A 17,871-nucleotide genomic window follows, 5' to 3' on the forward strand; every position below is an offset into this window, starting at 1 on the left:
GATAAATGATGGCCTCCACGGCGCTGCTGCTCCAGGAAGCTGCATCTTCCTGGGCCCTCCTCCTACCTGCTTCCTGGGTCTCGCTGTTCACATGATCCCTTTCTCTCTCCTCCTTAAAGACCAAGGAGGGCTGGGCTGCGCACAGACCTGGAGTTCTGGGATTCGTTTTTCGCCGATTTTGTTTTTCCTGGTGCTGAGTTTGGAACTTGGGGACCCCTGGAACGCAGGGACCTTGTCCGTGGTAGGCAAGCCTCTGCCTCTGAGCCCCACCCCCAGGTCCTAACAGACTTGGGATTCTAATTTGTTGTGTGACCTGAGGCCAGTCACTTCCTCCCTGGGAACTCCAGTGTTTGCTTGTGGGATCAGGGAGGAAGGCTGTGGTGGAGATTCGGTGAGATGGACCCCAGCATTGGAGGTGGGCACAGGGAAGGCAGCTTCGTGCATGGGCTGTCCTAGTCGTCATCTCCCTGGATCTCAGCCTGGATAAGGCCTTTCCCTTATAGGAAGCACTAATTATTGTCCGAGAAGTTCTGCACTTTGATGCTCTGACGGGGACTACTGTGGGAAATGGTGTGGGGCCAAGGACCAAGTCCTGGCCTACTCCAACTTCCATGGCTTTGGTGAGGAAGCAGGAGCCCCCTCAAGTTCAAAGACACAGAAAGATCAGGAGGCCTGCCTTCGGGCTTGGCATCCTGCATGGTCTTGGAGCAGATTTGAGCAGTGGATTAGAAAACAGCTGGGTTCTCAGCACTTAAGATCTGTGTGACAAGAAGGAGGGCCAGATCTGAGGGAGGCATTTGAGAGCAGCAGGAACTGGGTTCGAGAACTAGAAAGGGCTGAGCTTGCCACTGCCCTGGCCGTGACTACCTCAGTACCAACTGACCACACATCTCTCTCTCTCTCTCTCTCTCTCTCTCTCTCTCTCTCTCTCTCTCTCTCTCTCTCTCTCTCTCTCTCTCTCTCACACACACACACACACACACAGACCCACCTGCCTCCCTCAGTCCTGGGGTTAAAGGTGTACATCACTACCCCTGGCCCAATTCTCTTTTTATCTCTGTGCCCTTCTGTCTCAAGAAGCCAAGTGGTGTTGACAAAGCAGAGTGATCCACGGAAGCCAGACCCCATGGACCTCCTCAGGGTTCTCTCTGGGCTCTCCTCACTGGTCCCACCTCATAGACACACCCTGGGCCAAGGACAGGACACAGAACACAGATGCCCAGACCTATGCATTTTCTGCTTCACCCATGACCTTTGGGATGCTTTACCAGAGTTGAAATGGCCTCAAATGTAGCAGGGAAGGTAATCCTGGTACCAAATGCCCCCTCCCCCCAGCCCAGGGCAGGTTCAGAGATGTACCCAGACCAGACTCTCTTCACCGGTCTGTATGTATGCATAGGCAAGCCCAGACACTCGGGTCTTGAGCTCCTCTGTCTTCGGTATGGTTCTATTAGTCACCTTTTCTGAATGAGACTGCTCACTGCTTTCTGTACAACATGAATTAAATATATTCTCTGTCTTTGCTCTGAGTCACAGGACATTCACAGTCAGTGGGGGGAGGGGGGTTGGGGAGAACCCAGGCTCCAAGGGGTTGGGATGGGCGTGTGGGGCCCGTGGAGGAAACATGGGCTTGACCTCCCCTTGGCCTTTGCCCTTCAAGTTCAGCCAAGTGTTGGGGAGACCCTGGAAGATGAGATGGGTGCTGAGGAAGGGTGTGCCTTCTCCGGGTTAGGCTGTAATGCCAGCACGCTTACGCTCAGGACCAGCCTTTCTGGAGGCTGGTGCCAGGGTCAGGTGGACAGGGCTAGGAAGGAGGTGGGGGATGGGGGAGAGGCTGCACCAGCCCCAAAGAGTCAAAGCCACCTTGGTACCAGTGTCAGGGCGACCTTGCATATCTGGGTGCCAGCCTCGGGACCCTGAGACGGGGTCGACTTATCGACAACCTCGGGGCCGATAACACCCGCGTGTGGGAGTGGCTTGGGGAGGGAGGGACAGAGGTGCTAGGTCAGGGCTCCGAGAACAGTGTACACTCTACCACCTGCCTGCTTAAGGCAACCCTTTCCAGACTGGGGGATGGGCAGGGGAATGGCCGAGGCGGCAGGAGTACAACTGGGAGTCCCAGATGCCCTCCAGATGCAGCTGGACGTGGGCAGCATGCTGGGCTTTTTAGCCTTGGTTCAAGCCAGAGGGTACAGGGCTCCTGGCAAGGAGGGGACCATAGCATATTGGGGATGGTGACAAGAGGGCATACTTTTTTTTTTTTTTTTTTTTTTGATGCTCTAGGGATGTCTGCCTTTGGGTGGGCTTTGCACACACACACTGGCACAATTCCAGGGCCCCAGTGCCTTGTTCCTGGACTCTTCCTTGTTCTCAGAGGAGAAGAAGGTAAAGCGAGTGTCCAGAGGATAAGAGAGGGGTCTGTGGAGCTGATGAGCCAGGCAAGCCCAGGGTCCCCAGATTCCCCCGCACCTCCGCCGGGAAGGGGTCCCAAGTCCCTCCTTGGCTCTCCCTTCCTCCCGGGGAAGTAGCTCATGCCCCATCCCAGAGTGGACGGCAAAGGGGTCGGTGTCCAGGTAGAGGTCATCCCAGAGGTGTGTGGCAAGCAAGGAAAGGAATCGACCGCTACCACCAGGGCTGCCGAGTGGTCCTCCAGACTGGCCACAGGCGTTCATTGCTCAGCCCTCGGATGGCCACACAGGCCCCATACTTCCTGAATCCATGTTCCGTGTGGCCTCTCGCCCCGTGAGTTGCAGCAGGGTGGACGTAGCTCAGAAGATGCTCTGCCGCCGGTTCTTCCCTCGTCCTGGAGAATGGAGGGGGGCAGGAAGGAACAGGGGAAGGGGACGGGGATCAAAGGGGCACTTGCCCTTCCCATGCTCCGATCCAGTGAGCAAGGGCAGGCCCTGGGATCCAGGTCTCGTCTCTGTTGCTGGTGAGCTGTGTGGAACCGTGCCTTAACTTCCAGGGGCCTCGGTTTACCGAAGCGGAGAACATTTGGGGTGCCAGCCCCACAGGGTGTTTTAAAGATTGTATGAGACAAGGCATGGGAACCACGGTCAGTCCAAGGCCACTTGGCTGTGCTAAGGACAAAGTTCGGACTGGCCAGGAGCTCAGGGTCTTCACCGAGAACACACCAGGCACAGGGCCCACCCTTGCCAGGGCTTCTGTAAAAGGCAGTGTTCCATCTGGGTGGGGGTGGAACCTTCCATAAGGTATGTATGTGGGGTGTTGACTCCCCATCCCAAGGGTAGACTGCTGGGCCCATCTCTTTTTTTTTGTTTGTTTGTTTTGTTTTGTTTTTCGAGACAGGGTTTCTCTGTGTAGCTTTGCGCCTTTCCTGGAACTCACTTGGTAGCCCAGGCTGGCCTCGAACTCACAGAGATCTGCCTGGCTCTGCCTCCCGAGTGCTGAGATTAAAGGCATGCGCCACCACTGCCGCCCGCCCCATCTCTTTCTTAAAGGAGCATGTCGCGTCGTCCCCGCCCCCCCCCACACTCCCTCCTCTTGGAATAGGTGGCCTACTTGGCTACTTCTAACAAAGGGTATAGGGAGAACATGTGGCCCTACCTGGGTGCTGGAAGGCCAGGCCACGATAGCCTGGGTCCTTTTGGAGCTGGATCTCTTTCAGGGAGAAGATGGAGGCGGCTGGGCAAGAGAAGGGGGGGGGGCTGGGTGGAGCCACACTGCTCGCTCCTGTACCCCACTTCCACTAAATCCACAGAGCCGAGGCACCCTCTAGTCCAGACTCAGTTCTCCAAATGAGAACTGTGGAGGGGAAGCCATGTATCCGAGACCACTTCCCTGGATCCAAGGGTCCAGCCTCTGCTATCGCCCCACCCATGTCCGCGGCCCCCTCCCCTAGTTCTGGCCGGCCCTGAGCCCTGGGACACTCACTGTCTTCAAGCTGGTGTACACGCTCTCCCAGAGACAGGAAGTAGGGGTGATTTAGGGCCGCCTCCGCTGACATGCGACTCTTGGATTCGTACTGAAAGGCACAGGGTAGGCTCTTGGGTCCTGCAGGAGAGCCTTCTAGAAAACGGGACTCCCGTGCTAAGTTAGAGAGCCAAGGTGGGAGAAGGTCCCACCTGACCCAAACCAGGCAGCCTCAGTTAGGATACCAGGGTTCAGACACCAGAGAAAACCCGAAATGGGACTTCATGGGAGAGTGACTGCTTCTTGGGATGGGCATACATGACAAGGCCATGACAACCATCACCAGTGGATTCGCAGTCAACTACCCTTTATCCTGGGCTTGCTCCCAGGGAGGCGCTGCGCCATCCCCATAATCTCGGTGTATCCCCAGCATCTTCTCAAGGACGAACTGATAATCCTTCTGTCCTCAGGAAATGCCCAACCAGGCCTTGGGGGCCAAGCCCAGAGACTAGGGTCCCCGTCGGACTTTGGAGTCACAGGTGGTGTCTGAGCTACCGGCCTGGCTGTCTTTGGTTGTCTCTCCCCGGAGAGGATGGGAGGAAACTCACCAGGAGGAGGCTGGTCAGGAGGTTGATGCCGTCCGTATCCAACCTGCAAGGAGGAGGCGCTGGCACAGGCGCAGCCAGGGGCAGGCTGGGGACCTGAACCTCTGGGAGGGAGACCACAATGGGGAGCGAGGGGCCTGGCAAGGGACTACCTGGGAGCGTGGCTGAGCAGCGGCTGCGGCAGGTACCGGGGGAAGTTGTAGGCTCGAAACTCGGAGAGGGACGTCACACCCGGCCACGTCTCTTCTGTAGGAGTCCCTGGAGACACAGGACCGGTAGGAAGTTATGAGTGGAGGGCTGAGGCCAATACGGCGAGGGTGCAACATTGAAGGTGACAGCAAAGAGGAGTAGCCAGAGCTAGCTGGTTCCCCACCCTGCCCGGTCCTCCATGCTCCTGGGTGGACAGGGTTCTGGCGCCCCCTGGTGGCCAGGTGGAGGGTACAGAAGGAAACTAACCCAGGAGACGGAAGATGAGGTGTAATTCCTCCTTGACGGTGGAGCCTGGGAAGAGGGGCTTCCCGGTGGCCATCTCATAGAGTATGCAGCCCACGCCCCTGGGGAGGCAAGGGCAACGGTGAGGCCAGGAAGCACAACAACCCCTCCAATGACACCCTAACACAAGCCTGAGAGGTCACAGCTGGGACTTGAAAAAGGCTCCTAGAACCAACCAGACTCCCACTACAGTGAGACTCTCCTCTCTGTGAGCCCTGGGTCCCCTTAATTCTGCTAGGCGGAAAGACAGGTGAATATTCTCACACTCTGTGCTGGCTTTCAAGTAGAGTTGGTTTTCATTTGACACCAAACCATACATTTGTCGATTTTAACAATAAAATAGCATGTCTCTTCCAAGATGTTCTGGGGGGAAGACTCATCTACCCTCTGGCAATTCCCACCTCTACCCCTGGGGAAGCATTTCAGAAGTACAGCATGAGGGGGTCTACAAGCTCGGAGACCCTGATGCATTTCAGACTTAATTTGCTAACGGCAGCACAGCAGGAAGAAGTGGAGCTCTGAGCAAGGTCAGGGTCCTCCCGGGCAGAGTCTAAAGGCGCGGACAGTCTATCCTACACCCCTCTGCTGCTCTGCCCACTCACCACATGTCAATGGGGGTGGAGTACTCTGTGGATCCCAGCAGCACATCTGGGGGCCTGTACCAGAGGGTTACCACCTCGTTGGAATACGTCTTTGTAGGCACTGATTTGGCCCGGGCCAGGCCTAGGAACAGACAAGTCACTGAACCTCTGCTAAAGGGTCCCGAAGAACCAGGTATTCAGGCACCCCGCAGAATCCCTACATCCTGAGGAGGTTGTGTACCCCAGGGGTGAGACCCACTTACCAACCCTGACCCCTGACCCGGCGCATCAGCCTCACCAAAGTCGGCCAGCTTCAGCTCGCCCCGATCATTGATGAGCAGGTTCTGGGGCTTCAGGTCTCGGTGCAGGATCTTGCGGCGGTGGCAGTAGGCTAGACCCCGGAGCAGCTGGAACATGAAAATCTGGAGGCGAGAGAAGAGGAACGAGAAGCGTGGCAGGATGAGGTCCCACGTGGGAGACCCTGCACCTGGGGTCCCAGGCTGGAGAGGAATGGAGGATCAGCACAAGTCTCTAGGAAGGCTTCCCTGGTTCCGTTGCCCACCCTGCAGGCCACCTGGGACCTGTACACACCGGGGAATCACATATGGAGGCAGAGGCCAGGTATGCAGAGGAGGCAGGGAGCGTGAGGGGGCTGGTGCGGTATCCAGATGTGAAGTACGAAAGTACAGTGAGTAGGGGTCCCATAGGTGGGGATGTATGTGCTTGGTTATTAATCAACAGAGCCGGTCATTTATTCTCCTAGCTTCTCAGAAGCCTCCCTTCACTCTCCCAGGTAACTCATGCATGCTTGGCACTCAGAGTTAAGAGACGGATCTGTATCAGTAGCTAGTCAGGAGTGGAGGGTAAGTCCGTTCTTGGCTGAGATGCTCAGGATGGCTTCTAGACTAGCCGAGTGGCCTTTCCCTCCCTTCCAGTATTTGAGGCTCCGAGCAACCTCAGCAGCTGGTGCCAAGAGGAGCATCCCACACTGGGCCTGATGACAGATGATGCCCTGGGCTGGCCATGCTGAGGTCCCTACCTCAGAGGCCCTCACCTTGACGTTGTGCATGTTCATGAGGTTTCCACAGTGGTCTAGATACTGTTTCAGGTCACTGTCCTGGAACAGACAGTCAGGGTCAGTCTTGCCCCCTGCCTAGCCAGTGGTCTGGATTCAGGCTGAGAGGAAGCCCTCTTCAGTCTGGGTCCATGCCTGCTGGCGGCCCAAGGCCCCGGCTCTGAACCCTTGGCCCACTTCCGCATGGGAATTGAACTGGCAAACAGAGGCTCGGGTCCTCCCCTCCCCCCACCCCTCCCAGTCCCGCTCTCCCTCTTCTTCCCTACCCCACTTCACCCACCACAGGGGAAGAGGCTGCCAGCCCCAGGCCAGCTCACCAGGTACTCAAACACCAGGGTGAGGGACCGATCTGTGTGAATGAGGTCATGCAGGGTCACAATATTGGCGTGTTTCAGGTCCTTCAGCAGAGACACTGGGGAGACAGGCCCACCTGGGTCCCCAGGCCCACCAAACACCTCCCAGTCTCCCTTCCTGGGGCCAGCAATGGCCCCCCACCCAGGCTCCCACCAGGTGTGGGTTGTCGAGCCCCTCGTCCCAGAGGCCCCGGGTGCAGACCCGGACATTGTACCCTCTCGAATGGCAGTACAGGGCGCCCCTTCCTCATGCTCCAGCCGGATCTCCTTCAGGGCCACAAGGTTCTCTGTCAGCTTGCTGCGCCCCTTGAAGACGGTGGCATAGGTCCCCTGGGGCAGAGAGCATCCCTCGTCAGCCCTGGGAGTATTCGTGAGTTAGGATTCAAGCCTTACTCCCTCTGTCCAAATTCTGTTGGCTCCAAAGTCTGCTTCTCCTTAACATCTCCCTATCAACTCCCCGGCTGGAACGGACCGCCCACTCCTCTGTTCCCATGCCGGCTGCCCCTCTGTTGTTATAGCTCAGCCTCGCTCTTAGGTCATGGTCATATGGCTCTTGAAAGACAGGGCCTTCTTCCTCTTCGCAAACCTATACCCACTCCAGGCCACAAAGCCTGACACAGAGATGCACAAGCAGTTTAGCCGCAGGGCGCTTGCTGTGTGCCAGGCTGCCTGCCCAAGACAGTGTGACTCTGTCCGGAGGCGTGAGGGGCAAAGGAGAGTCAAAACCATCCTACCTGCTGCCCAGACGGAACCACCCCGGCCTTACCTCCCCCAGTTTGTCCAGTTTCACGTATGTTTCCAGTTTCCCAAAGCCGATATCTGACTGGGAAGGAGACAGGGAGACTGTGAGAGTCAAAGCCCCAGCAGATCTTTCTAGATAGCCCACGTTTCCTCCCCGTCCTCAGGAGGGAAGAAGTGACTCATCCACCGTACAGAGAGGACCCAAGGAGGACAACTTCAGAGCCTTCATTTTCTCCTCTCCCTTCATCCTCATGAGAGGTGAGGGACCCCTTCCATGGGGGGCTCCTTCCTCTATGAGTCACAGATGGACACACTGAGCTACACTGCCTTCCCAGGGTCCACCTCACTGCCTGCCTGGCTCTCTTGCTCCATAGGTTACTGACTCCTCCGGGGCGGGCCTGTCATTCTCCCCATGTGGAGTTAACTTCAGACTCCACCCCAGTTCATCTCTCCTCAGTTCATCTCTTCTGGCTCAGGACAGGACGTGTCTTAAAACGTCAGAGTTCTGAGACCCACTCACCAGAGAGGCTCCTAGGAGCGCCTCACAGGAAGCTGGGACCTGACAGCATGTGATAATGGGTGATCTGACGGGTCGGTCTTTTTTACTGGAGAGGTCTTTCATTCTTATTAAGCATTCCATAACATATGTGTGCTATATAAAGACTGCATGGCCTTCCAGCAGAAATAGATGACCATGGCTGAGTTTTTTGTTTTTCTCACCAGTCAGGAAAAGGCTTCCCTAATCAATGTTCTCCAAGGCCCTGAGCACACGGTAGTGACTGACCCCAGAGATGTGCCTATCTCTTTCCACCAAAGACCACCGGTGAGCAAGTGGAAACTCTCTAGTCTGGGTTCCCACTAGTGCATTAGTGAACGTGTGGGTGCACACGGGCATGACGAAACACATGCCCACAACAGCGAGGCCCGGGGGAGTCTCGAACCATGTCTCTACACAGTGAAACACAACCTGAACCCTATCTGGTTCCTCCGGGTTTTGGTTTTTTTTGAGACATGGTTTTACTATGTAGCCCAGGCTGGCCTTGAATTCTTGGAACTCCTTCTGCATCAGCCTCCCAAGGAATGCTGGGAGTACAGACATGAGTCCCAACACTGGTTTATTGGTCTTAACCTGGGAGACCCTGGGGCCTAACTTAGCGCCGTTGGTACCCAGGTGAGTCATTGACTCAAGGAGACGATTTACTGGAATCTGCAGACGCCAGCAGGTGGCGCCAAAGGCACAGGAATCTTTCTGGAAATCACTCTAGTCCTCAGCCGGGATGAACAAGGCCGGTAGTGCTCGACCCACACTGGTGTCTCCCGCTCAGCCAACAGCCAACGCTGACCCTCCTCGGACTCACCAGGGAGGCACGACGGGACATTCGGGTGAGTGGCTTGGGCAGCCCTGGGTTCTCCAGCTGTAGCTTCTGCAGGAATTCCTGGGGCAGGCGGATATCCATGGGCAGAGAGAGCCTCTTGTTGAGGTCCTGAAGTGGCAGAGAGGAGGGCAACACCCGCGTTGGTCCCAGGAGGCCCTTGCCCCTCGCCCTGGATTTATCTGTCCCTGTAGAGCAGGGCCAAGCCACAGGCGGTGGCCTCAGGCTCACAGCTACCTGGAGGGTGTACATATGTGAACCCTAGGAGGATTACTGTGTGTCCTTTAGGAAGTTCCTTCCCCTCTCTGGGCCACAGTAGCACTGACTGCAGAACATACGCCTCACACCCTCGCACCATAATTCTGTAAGCATATTTCTCCTACACTTGGCGTAGGTAACTGGGTCCTAAGAACAGTCGATGTCTAGCCAGGAATGTTCTAGCACTTGGCATATATTCTCACGGAATCCCCACCATAACCTACTCCAATTTGAGCCCTCGGTGACTGACTCTACGGGACCCGCCCTGCTCTGTCTGCCGCCGAGGATGCGCCTGACCTTGCAGCCTGAGGGGCACCCTCACCTCCATGGAGAAGCGGCGCTGACTCTGTCGTTGTTGATACTGCATGCCGGGGGACAGCTGCCCAGGCTCGTCCCCGCCATCTGTGGGGGAGAGCATGCTTGGTGTCAGCCCACAGGACTGAGCAGCTCGTCTGAGTAGGACAGGCGTCGGCTCCTCCCTCCCACTCCGCGGTGTCTGTCCGCAGCCCAGGGCACCCCACCCCACCACCCCGGCATGTACTGGGCAGCCAGTCAGCGGGGCTCACAGGGAGTCTGGGTGGGAAAGAGCGAGGTGGCCTGACCCTCACCCTCCTTCCTCTGGGTGTGGAGCTGGTTGAACTGCTCAGTGAACTCAGCCAGGGACTCCTCAATGGTCTCTGGGCGGGGCACGGACAGGGAAAGCCTTCTCTTGAAGTTCTTCATCTTGTTCATGGTCAGCAGGGGCCCGTTGTGAGTCCTAGGACAGAGAGGAGAGAACGAGGCAATGTGGCCACTCTAGACCCGTGGGAGCCAGGCACACTTTAGGTCACCCCGACCAGAGCTCTACGATGGCAGGATCTAAGCCTGTTCCTTCCTCCAGTGTCTCTTCTGTCCATGAATATTCCCTCCCCGGCCATCACAGCCTCAATGGGTACAGCTACAGGTTTGCAAGACGCCACTCCAGACACTCAGCCTTCGGCTGGGGTGTCTGGAGATCGCTGAGACAGGACGCCAGAACTGGATGGCCCTCAGGCCCTTGGCTCTCTCTGAAAGAGCCTAACTGGTTGGTGCCCACTTGTCAATAGGTTTCAAACTCCATGACACCTGACACGGGTCCCAGAATGTCCCCCTCTCTCATCCTGGATCCTCAGGAAGGAGGTCAAGGGAGAGCATGTCCCAGCCTAACCTCCGCTCCAGCTTCATGCCAGTCAGGAGCAGCGTGGGAAACTCAGGCAGCCCAGGAAAAGGGAAGCTGGAGTTGTTGGCCCCTCCCATGCCTCGGTCCTCTGAGCAGGCCTGGGTGCCCTGGGCTGAGGACACAGTGGAGCGGGAGCCGCCCTCTTCTATTTCCCTCTAAGTTCTGACCTCCGGATGGCACCACGAATGTTACTGCTGCCTCCCACAGACGGATGCTCCGTTCTCTCTTCCCCTCCCTCCTCCCTCCCCCCCTCCTTCCCTCCCTCTCTCCTTTATCTCTATTTTGAGACAGAGTCTCACTGTGTATTTCTGCCTGGCCTGGAACTTGTTATATAGACCAGGCGGGCCTCGAACTCACAGAGATCCATCTGCCTCAGCCTCCTGAGTGCTGGGATTAAAGGCGTGCGCCACCATGCTTTTCCCGAGGGCCCCACCCTCCCACAGGCTGCAAAAGCACTGTGCGCAGCCACATGGCCATCCTCCCAGGCTCCATACTGCTTTCAGCTGCAATGGGCTGCAGGCGCCAGAGGCCACACAAGCCCCCCTTAGCTCCCCACCCTGGCCAGGAAGGCTTCAGAAGGACCAACCCTGTTTGGGAGGGGCCATCTGCACTCTTCCCTAGGCCTACTTATAACCCACTTCTGGAGGATGCTCAGGCCTGCGGCAGGCCAGCACCCAGTTGCCAAGGCAACCAGGCCCCTCCTGAATCCTCCTGGTTTAAAGGATTATGGGTCAGTAACATGTTTGCTTTGCTTAACGATCATATCCTCTGTGAGCCTGGAAAAGGTCCTCTCCCTGGCACTCCATGCTCCTGGCTGCCCCTACCACTACGGAGCCAGGCCCTCGGGCTCTCTGACCCAGGCCTGCACTGCCAGCTGAGACCTCCTCTGCTGAGAAGCTTGCAGACCATGTCAGTTCAGGATGACCTGGCCCACCTGGGTCCACCCTGGATTCCCACATGGCCTCAGCCTGTATGACGTCACAGGCCTGCCTTCTGCAGGACTCTGAAGGCTCCCAGAGGATAGCCACCCTGCTACACGCCCTTGTGTGGGGCAGTCAGCTGAAAGGACCCCACAGAGGCTCTGGGATGGTGACTGGACAGATGGGCTCCGGTGACAAAAAGGCTCAGACGCACCACACACCCTGCCTGGTTAACTCATTCCCAGCAAGACTAGAGGCCAGCGATCACTCTGTGTACACGTCCATCGCTGTCCAGCTAGGGTGACCAGGGACATCGGACACATTCTAACTACCAGCTTCTGGAACTAGGGCCTGGGAAAGTGCTTGGGATTGAACCCAGGACCTTGCAAGTGGTAGGCAAGGAAAACGCCTTCAGGATTTTTAAAAATTGTGTGTGTGTGTGTGTGTGTGTGTGTGTGTGTGTGTGTGTGTGTGTGTATGTGTGTGTGTGTCTGGTTGTGTGTGTGTGTTGTATGTATATGTATGCACGTGCCCCTAGGGAGGGCAGAAGAGGGAGTGGGGTCCTCTGGAGTTGAAATTTCAGACATCTGTGAGCTGCCTGAAATGCACTCTAGGAACTGAACTCAGGTCCTCTGCAAGAGCAGCAAGCCCTCCTAACCGCTGAGCCACCGTCCCGGCCCGTTCTTCTTTGGCCATGGGTATTTCGATGCAGCCGTGGCTAGATTTGGATCTCCAAGCTTCCTGCCTCAGTCTCTCAAGGGCTAGGATTACAGGCCTGTCTTGGAAAGACAGGCAGAGAAGATACGTATTTAAAACAGGGTCTCCAATCATCAGCAGGGGAAGACAAGGCTGGCCGGATCCGGGGTTCAGGTGAGGGCCGACTGTCACCCCACCTTTCCAATCTACCATCTGGGTAGGAGGGGAACCCCTGGAGCTGGAGCTGCAGAGGATGCAGGAGAGAGACGGACACAGCTTCAGGAGCCCCACAGGGGAGCGGCCATGACTGGGGACCACACATAGAGACTCGGAGCAAGCCAAGGGGAATGGTGTGTGTGTGTGTGTGTGTGTGTGTGTGCGCGCGTGTGCGTGTGTGTGTGCGTGTGCGTGCGTGCGTGCGTGCGTGCGTGTATGTGTGTGTGTGTGTGTGTGCGCGCGTGCGCACGCGCACACCACCATGGCTTCCTGAGGGGGCATGGCCAAGGCTCTCAAGGGATTCAGGGGACACATACACTTGGCTCTTCATGGTTTCAGCTCTATCAAGACGGACTAACCCTGTCCAAAAACAACCCTCCCATAAGGCCGTCCTACAGTGTGGGCTTATGGGATGGTGTGAAGGGTCGCTGGCTCGGGATCTCCCGGGAGCTGCTATGATTTACACCCCGGGTTTTTGTTCAGGGCAAGTAATTTCTTCAAGACAAAGATCAAGCCGAAATCCCATCTGCTCTTTCTAGGTTCAGTGGGGAGAAAAGAGCCAATAGCTGGCCTAGATGGAGTGGAGGGCAGAAGAGGGAGGAAGGGCTGGACCTGCAGGATGGAGCCGAGGCTCTGGGCTCCAGGCTTGACCTGAGCAGCGTGTCAGACTACCGCGTAGCAACAGCAACCAGCTGTTCTCTCTGCCGGAGAAGAGGCCAAGAGGAAATGGCTGTCACTGCAGCATGAGGAATCGAGGTCAGACGTGAGGATGGACTTCCTGATGGTGACATGGAGCAGGCGGCAGGAATGGTGACCACAGCAGAGAGTGGCCACTTCTCTCTGCTAGGGACAATTAGGGCATTGAAGCCAACAGGGTCTTGGGTGTGACAGGACAGTCGGGGCAGTGAATGGTTTGTTGTTCCCCGACTCAAGACATAAGACGCTCTGTCACTCTTGCCTTGGGAGAATCAGCTCCTCGTATCTGGGGGCCGAGGGGGAAGGGAGACAGGAAAAGGGCCTGTCACCTTGGTGCTGTCTGCTCCTCGTCCCCAACTAGGGACAGAAAGGCCCAGTGTGACCCAGCCTCAGGCCCGCCCAGGGCCAGGCACAGTGTGGCCTTTGTCCCCCAGGCCAAAGAGCCATCTGGGTCTGTCCCGTGCAACTGGTGCCAGGGGAAGAGAAGTGTGGGGTGGGGTGCCAACCCAGCAGGGTGGCATGGGGGAGGTCACAGCAGAGGCCCCTCTGGAGCTGTGGGCTGGGTAGGCAGACCCTGGCCAGCCTGCCTCCCACCTCCTTCCTGCCCAGGTAAGCCTCTGTCTCCTGGGCACACACCAGCTGCCAGCACTTCCTGTTGGTGCCAGAGACAAGGGTGTCGCAGGGGGAGGGAGGAGGAGCCGGGCCTGGAGGAAAGGAAGACTTTGCTAGAGGCCACTGCATATCTCGAGAAGGCCAGCCGGGAGCCAGCAAGGAAAGGGCAGGTGCTTAGGGGGCACTTCGGTCAGCATCCACCGACTGCAAGACGGGACCGCCCTGTTTGAACGGAGGCAGCGATTTCCTGGTTGCCAAGCGCATGACAGTGACCACATCACTCCTCCTCCCCTCCAGCTGAGGTCCCCCGCCTCCCCGCAGTCCTGTCCCCTCTAGCCACACTCCAGCCTGGCCTCGCGCCTTCTGACGGGGTGAAGAGATAAACAGCCAGGAAAATGGGCCGAGTTGTAGAGGGCAACAAATGAACCGAGGAAGATCAAGTGGGAGGGAGAAATAGGGGAAGAGGCGTGAGTTTAAACAGGGTGATCAGAAAGGGCTCCCTGGGGCTGGCGAGATGGCTCAGTGGTGAAGAGCACTGGCTGCTCTTCCAGAGGTCCCACGTTCGATTCCCAGCACCTCACAACGTGGCAGCTCCCAACCGCCTGTAACTCCAGTTCCAGGGGACCGGACACCCTCACACGGACGTACACACAGGCGAAACACCAGTGCACAGAAAATAAAAATAATAAATTATTAAAATGAAGGGGCTTCTTAAGAAGGTGAAGCCTCAGAAGTAGTCCAGAGTAGAATGCAGGGGGGGGGGCAGGTTGGGGGAGGGGGCAGCAGGGGCAAAGGACTTGAGTGCTGCTGGCCTTTTCAGCTGTACTAGGGAGTCGGGGTGGGGGTGGGGGTGGGGGTGGGGTGGGGGCGTGAATGCAGAGCAGCTACTGTGTAGAGAATCTCAGCGTGAGTGGCAAGATCCCACTGATGTCTGAATGGACTCCCTCTGGCTGCCATGCTAATAACAGACGGTACAGTCCTGTCAGGCGGCTCCAGCAGAAACCCAGGTGAGAGACAGTGGCCTGGACCCCACACGGCAGCAGTGGAGGAGGGAAGTAGAGGCTGGGGGTATGGGGGGGGCGGGGGTAGATTTTATGTGGGGCGAGAAAGTGGTCAAGGACGTGTGGCCGAGCAGTTAGAGCAGGGAGGAGACCCTGGGGCGGTGGGCGTCCTGGGAACTTAGGTTTAGGTGGAAAGACCAGGAGCTGGATGGAGCAGGTAAGGTTTTGATATCAGATGACCTCTGAGTGGAGAGGGCTGGGTGAGCGGGCATCACTTGGGAAACATCAGCGTAGCCCCACAGTGGCTCCGGGTGCTGCTTCAACCTGACCACACAGCCCCCCCACCCCCCACTGTCTCCCCACTGGCCCAGACGCCAGCAGGGAAGAGGGCAGGCCCTAGGGACAAGAGGTCTGGGTACACTGGGTACACTGAGGAGTGGGCAGGCCCCCTCCTCAGACCACTCTGCAGGTCACACAGGGCCATGCCAAGCAGGGGACAGGGTCTTACACCCCTCTTAGGAGGAAGCAAGCGCCACGCAGTAGCTCAGACCAGCGGTAGAGGCCCATGGTTCAGATGGAGGGTAAACTTAGCCTGTTGTCCCCCGGCCCAGGACAACCTCAGATACCTCCTACCCCTGTCCTGAGCTTGGGACTCTGGCCAGGAGAGCATAGAGGATGAGGAGGCTGGCAGAACACAGGGCACTGGGAAGGAGCCAAGGGTCAGGTGAGCATCTCTTCTTAACTTCAGAGGCCAGCCCCGAGAATCCGCTCCAGGCACTCCGGGGCCTCCCCCCAGACATGACGGCAGTTACCCAGCCTGCACCAAGCACTGTCGGGACCTGGGCCTTCCTGATGGGCTTCCCGCCTCACCACCCCCTGCTCCATAGGGTCTGCCTCCAGCAGGGCTTTACACATGGTGCTTTGGGTCTTCAGTTTTGCCAACCCCAACCCAGGACAGCTGGGTGCCATACCTCCAGTGGGGCCTGACTTTACTGCTTGTCCCCACACCAGGGCACTGTGGTTCCGGTGCCTTGATGGCACCCGACAGCAGCCACGTGTGGACACCTTCCCCGTGTGTGGCGTTTGGGGGGGGTGAGGCTTTGTTTTGGCCTCCGTCTCTGGGCCAGCAGCCAGAGGCTGAAAGATGTAATTAGGGGCTGCCCACTTTCTGAAGCCCCAGAGACAGACAACCAACATCTGGGGACGTCCCCGACGCTCTCTGCTTCCCCTGCCCTGTCCATATCTCAGGCACCCAGCCACTGAACTAGAACTGCAGGCAACAGCTGACCAACTCTGCAGACGTCATAAGCAGGGCCTCAACACACATTCACCTTCAGGGAGAGCTGTACTTCAAGGAGCTGGCCGATCCCATCATCCTCTGCCCGCCACCTGACCCTGCTGGAGGATGAGGCACAGGGAAGCTGGCTGCCCTGGCTGCCTGGGGCAACGGCAGCAGCCGGAACTCGCCTCACGGACACCCTATCCCAGCTGGATGAGAAAGGCTGTGGGCCTGGGTCCTTCAGGGTGGCCAGGGCTGAGGAAGACAGACAGGCCTGCAGTCACGGCGCCAAGGAACAGATGCTGTGGACAGTCACTGAACTCAGAGAACATTCCTGCAGATTCTGGAATGCAGGAAGCAGGAGAAGGCCTTCTGTGACCAAGCTGGGCAAAACCTACAGGAAGCCCGGCCAGGAGGCTAAGTGCAGGGCTCTGGGCCCTGCAGCATCTTTGTCCGGCTTCGGTGCTGGGATGTAGCTCAGTGGTCAGATGTGCACAGTGTCTCATTCTGACCAGAAAGATCCTATGGTGGCAGCCACAGGCCGTGAGCCCCACTCGCCAAAGTTCCCCGTCTGTGACAAAGCATGTACACGTCCTGGCAGTGTGAGCTGGAAGGTACCCCATGTCATAGTCATGCCTGTTGGCAGAAGTAATGCCTAGTCTCTAATCCAACTGTGATGGACACCTATGCGCCACCTCCGTATGCTTCCTTCCAACATGACGCCCTGACAGGCTGAAAATCCCTCAAGTGAGCCCAGCCTTCACAGGAAGCCCAAACTCCAGGGCCCAGCACACAGGACTCTGGTGTCTGGATCCCTTGCCTCCCCCCCCCCCCCTCCTCCTCTTCCTCCTCTTCTTTTCCTTTTGGTGGTGTTTTTGAGACAGGGCCTCTCTATATAGTCCTAGAGTCCTTACTCTGTAGACCAGGCTGGCTTCGAACTCAAGAGACCCTCCTGCCTCTGCCTCCCGAGTGCTGAGATCAAAGGTGTGTGCCTCCACACCCAGCCCTCTTGTCTTCTTGAGGGTCTGCTCTTCGCCCTTCCAGGAGGGTCCCATTCGGTTGACCACCCCCACCATCCTCACACCCCACTGCTCTGCACACAGCACCCTTCTGGAATGTTCTTCCTCATTCCCTACCCCCCCTTGGTGCCGCCACCTGGGGAAGCTGTACACAGGCACAACTCCTGCCCCCAGATGAATCGAGAGGCATTCTCCTGCCACCATCTGCACAGCCTGCATGTGCTCAGAACCGGGCCCGATGTCCTTCTGGACCAGGAGAGGGCCCTCCTTACTCACTGTGTGGCCCTATTGCCTACCACACAGCGGCGCCTCGACTCAGCAGCTCCTCGGAAGGAATAAACAAGTGACTGAGGAGGCCGCTGGGCCCCCAGGTCACAGCAGCTTCGGGCTTCTTTCTTCTTAGATGGACACAAGCACTAGACACCTCAAGGACAAAGATGTCACCTTGGTCAACTGTGAGCTCCAGGACCCACTGCCACGTGTGGTCAGGGACTGGCGTCCTTCCTACTCTTTCAGGCAGCCAGAGACCTGTGGCTGGGTTTATCTTCCTCTTGGTAGGGCCATAGGAGGGCATGTCTGACTCTGCTCTCTCCTTGGGTACCCTAGAACAAGCTGTACAGCCCCCCGACACTGGATTCTCTCCCTTGGCTCTCTTTGGCTTCAGAGGGAACTGGATTGTAGTGAATGGGTGGGCCAGGGACCAGGGGAGAGCCAACTACTCACCCCCCAGACGCACATCAAGTATGACCTTCTCCACTGTGCCTCTGACATCTCCTCCAGCCTGGGGCTCTGGGGTCCCCAGCCATATCATTCTGGCACACCTGGCAGGACACCTGAACCCGCTCACTTCCCTTGCTTGCCCACGCATAGACAAGGGCTGGGG

The 17,871-nt window shown here is 57.5% G+C and overlaps 1 protein-coding gene across 4 annotated transcripts in view; it reads right to left on the bottom strand.

Moving 5' to 3' along the window:
* Positions 1 to 2,629: 2,629 nt before the first annotated feature.
* Positions 2,630 to 17,871, bottom strand: part of Cdk18 (cyclin dependent kinase 18) — a 29,643-nt gene continuing 14,401 nt past the window's right edge. For 2 of the 4 annotated variants that reach the window (XM_076547365.1, XM_006988816.4), the window contains exons 2-16: positions 9,960 to 10,108; positions 9,674 to 9,753; positions 9,079 to 9,204; positions 7,746 to 7,802; positions 7,195 to 7,309; positions 6,944 to 7,038; positions 6,606 to 6,668; positions 5,850 to 5,973; positions 5,573 to 5,693; positions 4,935 to 5,032; positions 4,631 to 4,736; positions 4,482 to 4,524; positions 3,895 to 3,985; positions 3,568 to 3,645; positions 2,630 to 2,803 (exon numbers count right to left, since the gene is read on the bottom strand). In XM_076547365.1, coding sequence (XP_076403480.1) covers positions 2,769 to 2,803; positions 3,568 to 3,645; positions 3,895 to 3,985; positions 4,482 to 4,524; positions 4,631 to 4,736; positions 4,935 to 5,032; positions 5,573 to 5,693; positions 5,850 to 5,973; positions 6,606 to 6,668; positions 6,944 to 7,038; positions 7,195 to 7,309; positions 7,746 to 7,802; positions 9,079 to 9,204; positions 9,674 to 9,753; positions 9,960 to 10,083 — 1,356 coding nt within the window. In that variant the 5' untranslated portion in view covers positions 10,084 to 10,108 and the 3' untranslated portion in view covers positions 2,630 to 2,768. Of the gene's footprint in view, positions 2,804 to 3,567; positions 3,646 to 3,894; positions 3,986 to 4,481; positions 4,525 to 4,630; positions 4,737 to 4,934; positions 5,033 to 5,572; positions 5,694 to 5,849; positions 5,974 to 6,605; positions 6,669 to 6,943; positions 7,039 to 7,194; positions 7,310 to 7,745; positions 7,803 to 9,078; positions 9,205 to 9,673; positions 9,754 to 9,917; positions 10,109 to 17,871 lie in introns of all 4 variants that reach the window. The other 2 variants (XM_042258117.2, XM_016007271.3) reach the window with 1 other exon arrangement.

The sequence above is a fragment of the Peromyscus maniculatus genome, chromosome 11, assembly GCF_049852395.1.
Source record: "Peromyscus maniculatus bairdii isolate BWxNUB_F1_BW_parent chromosome 11, HU_Pman_BW_mat_3.1, whole genome shotgun sequence".
Taxonomy (NCBI): Eukaryota; Metazoa; Chordata; class Mammalia; order Rodentia; family Cricetidae; genus Peromyscus; species Peromyscus maniculatus.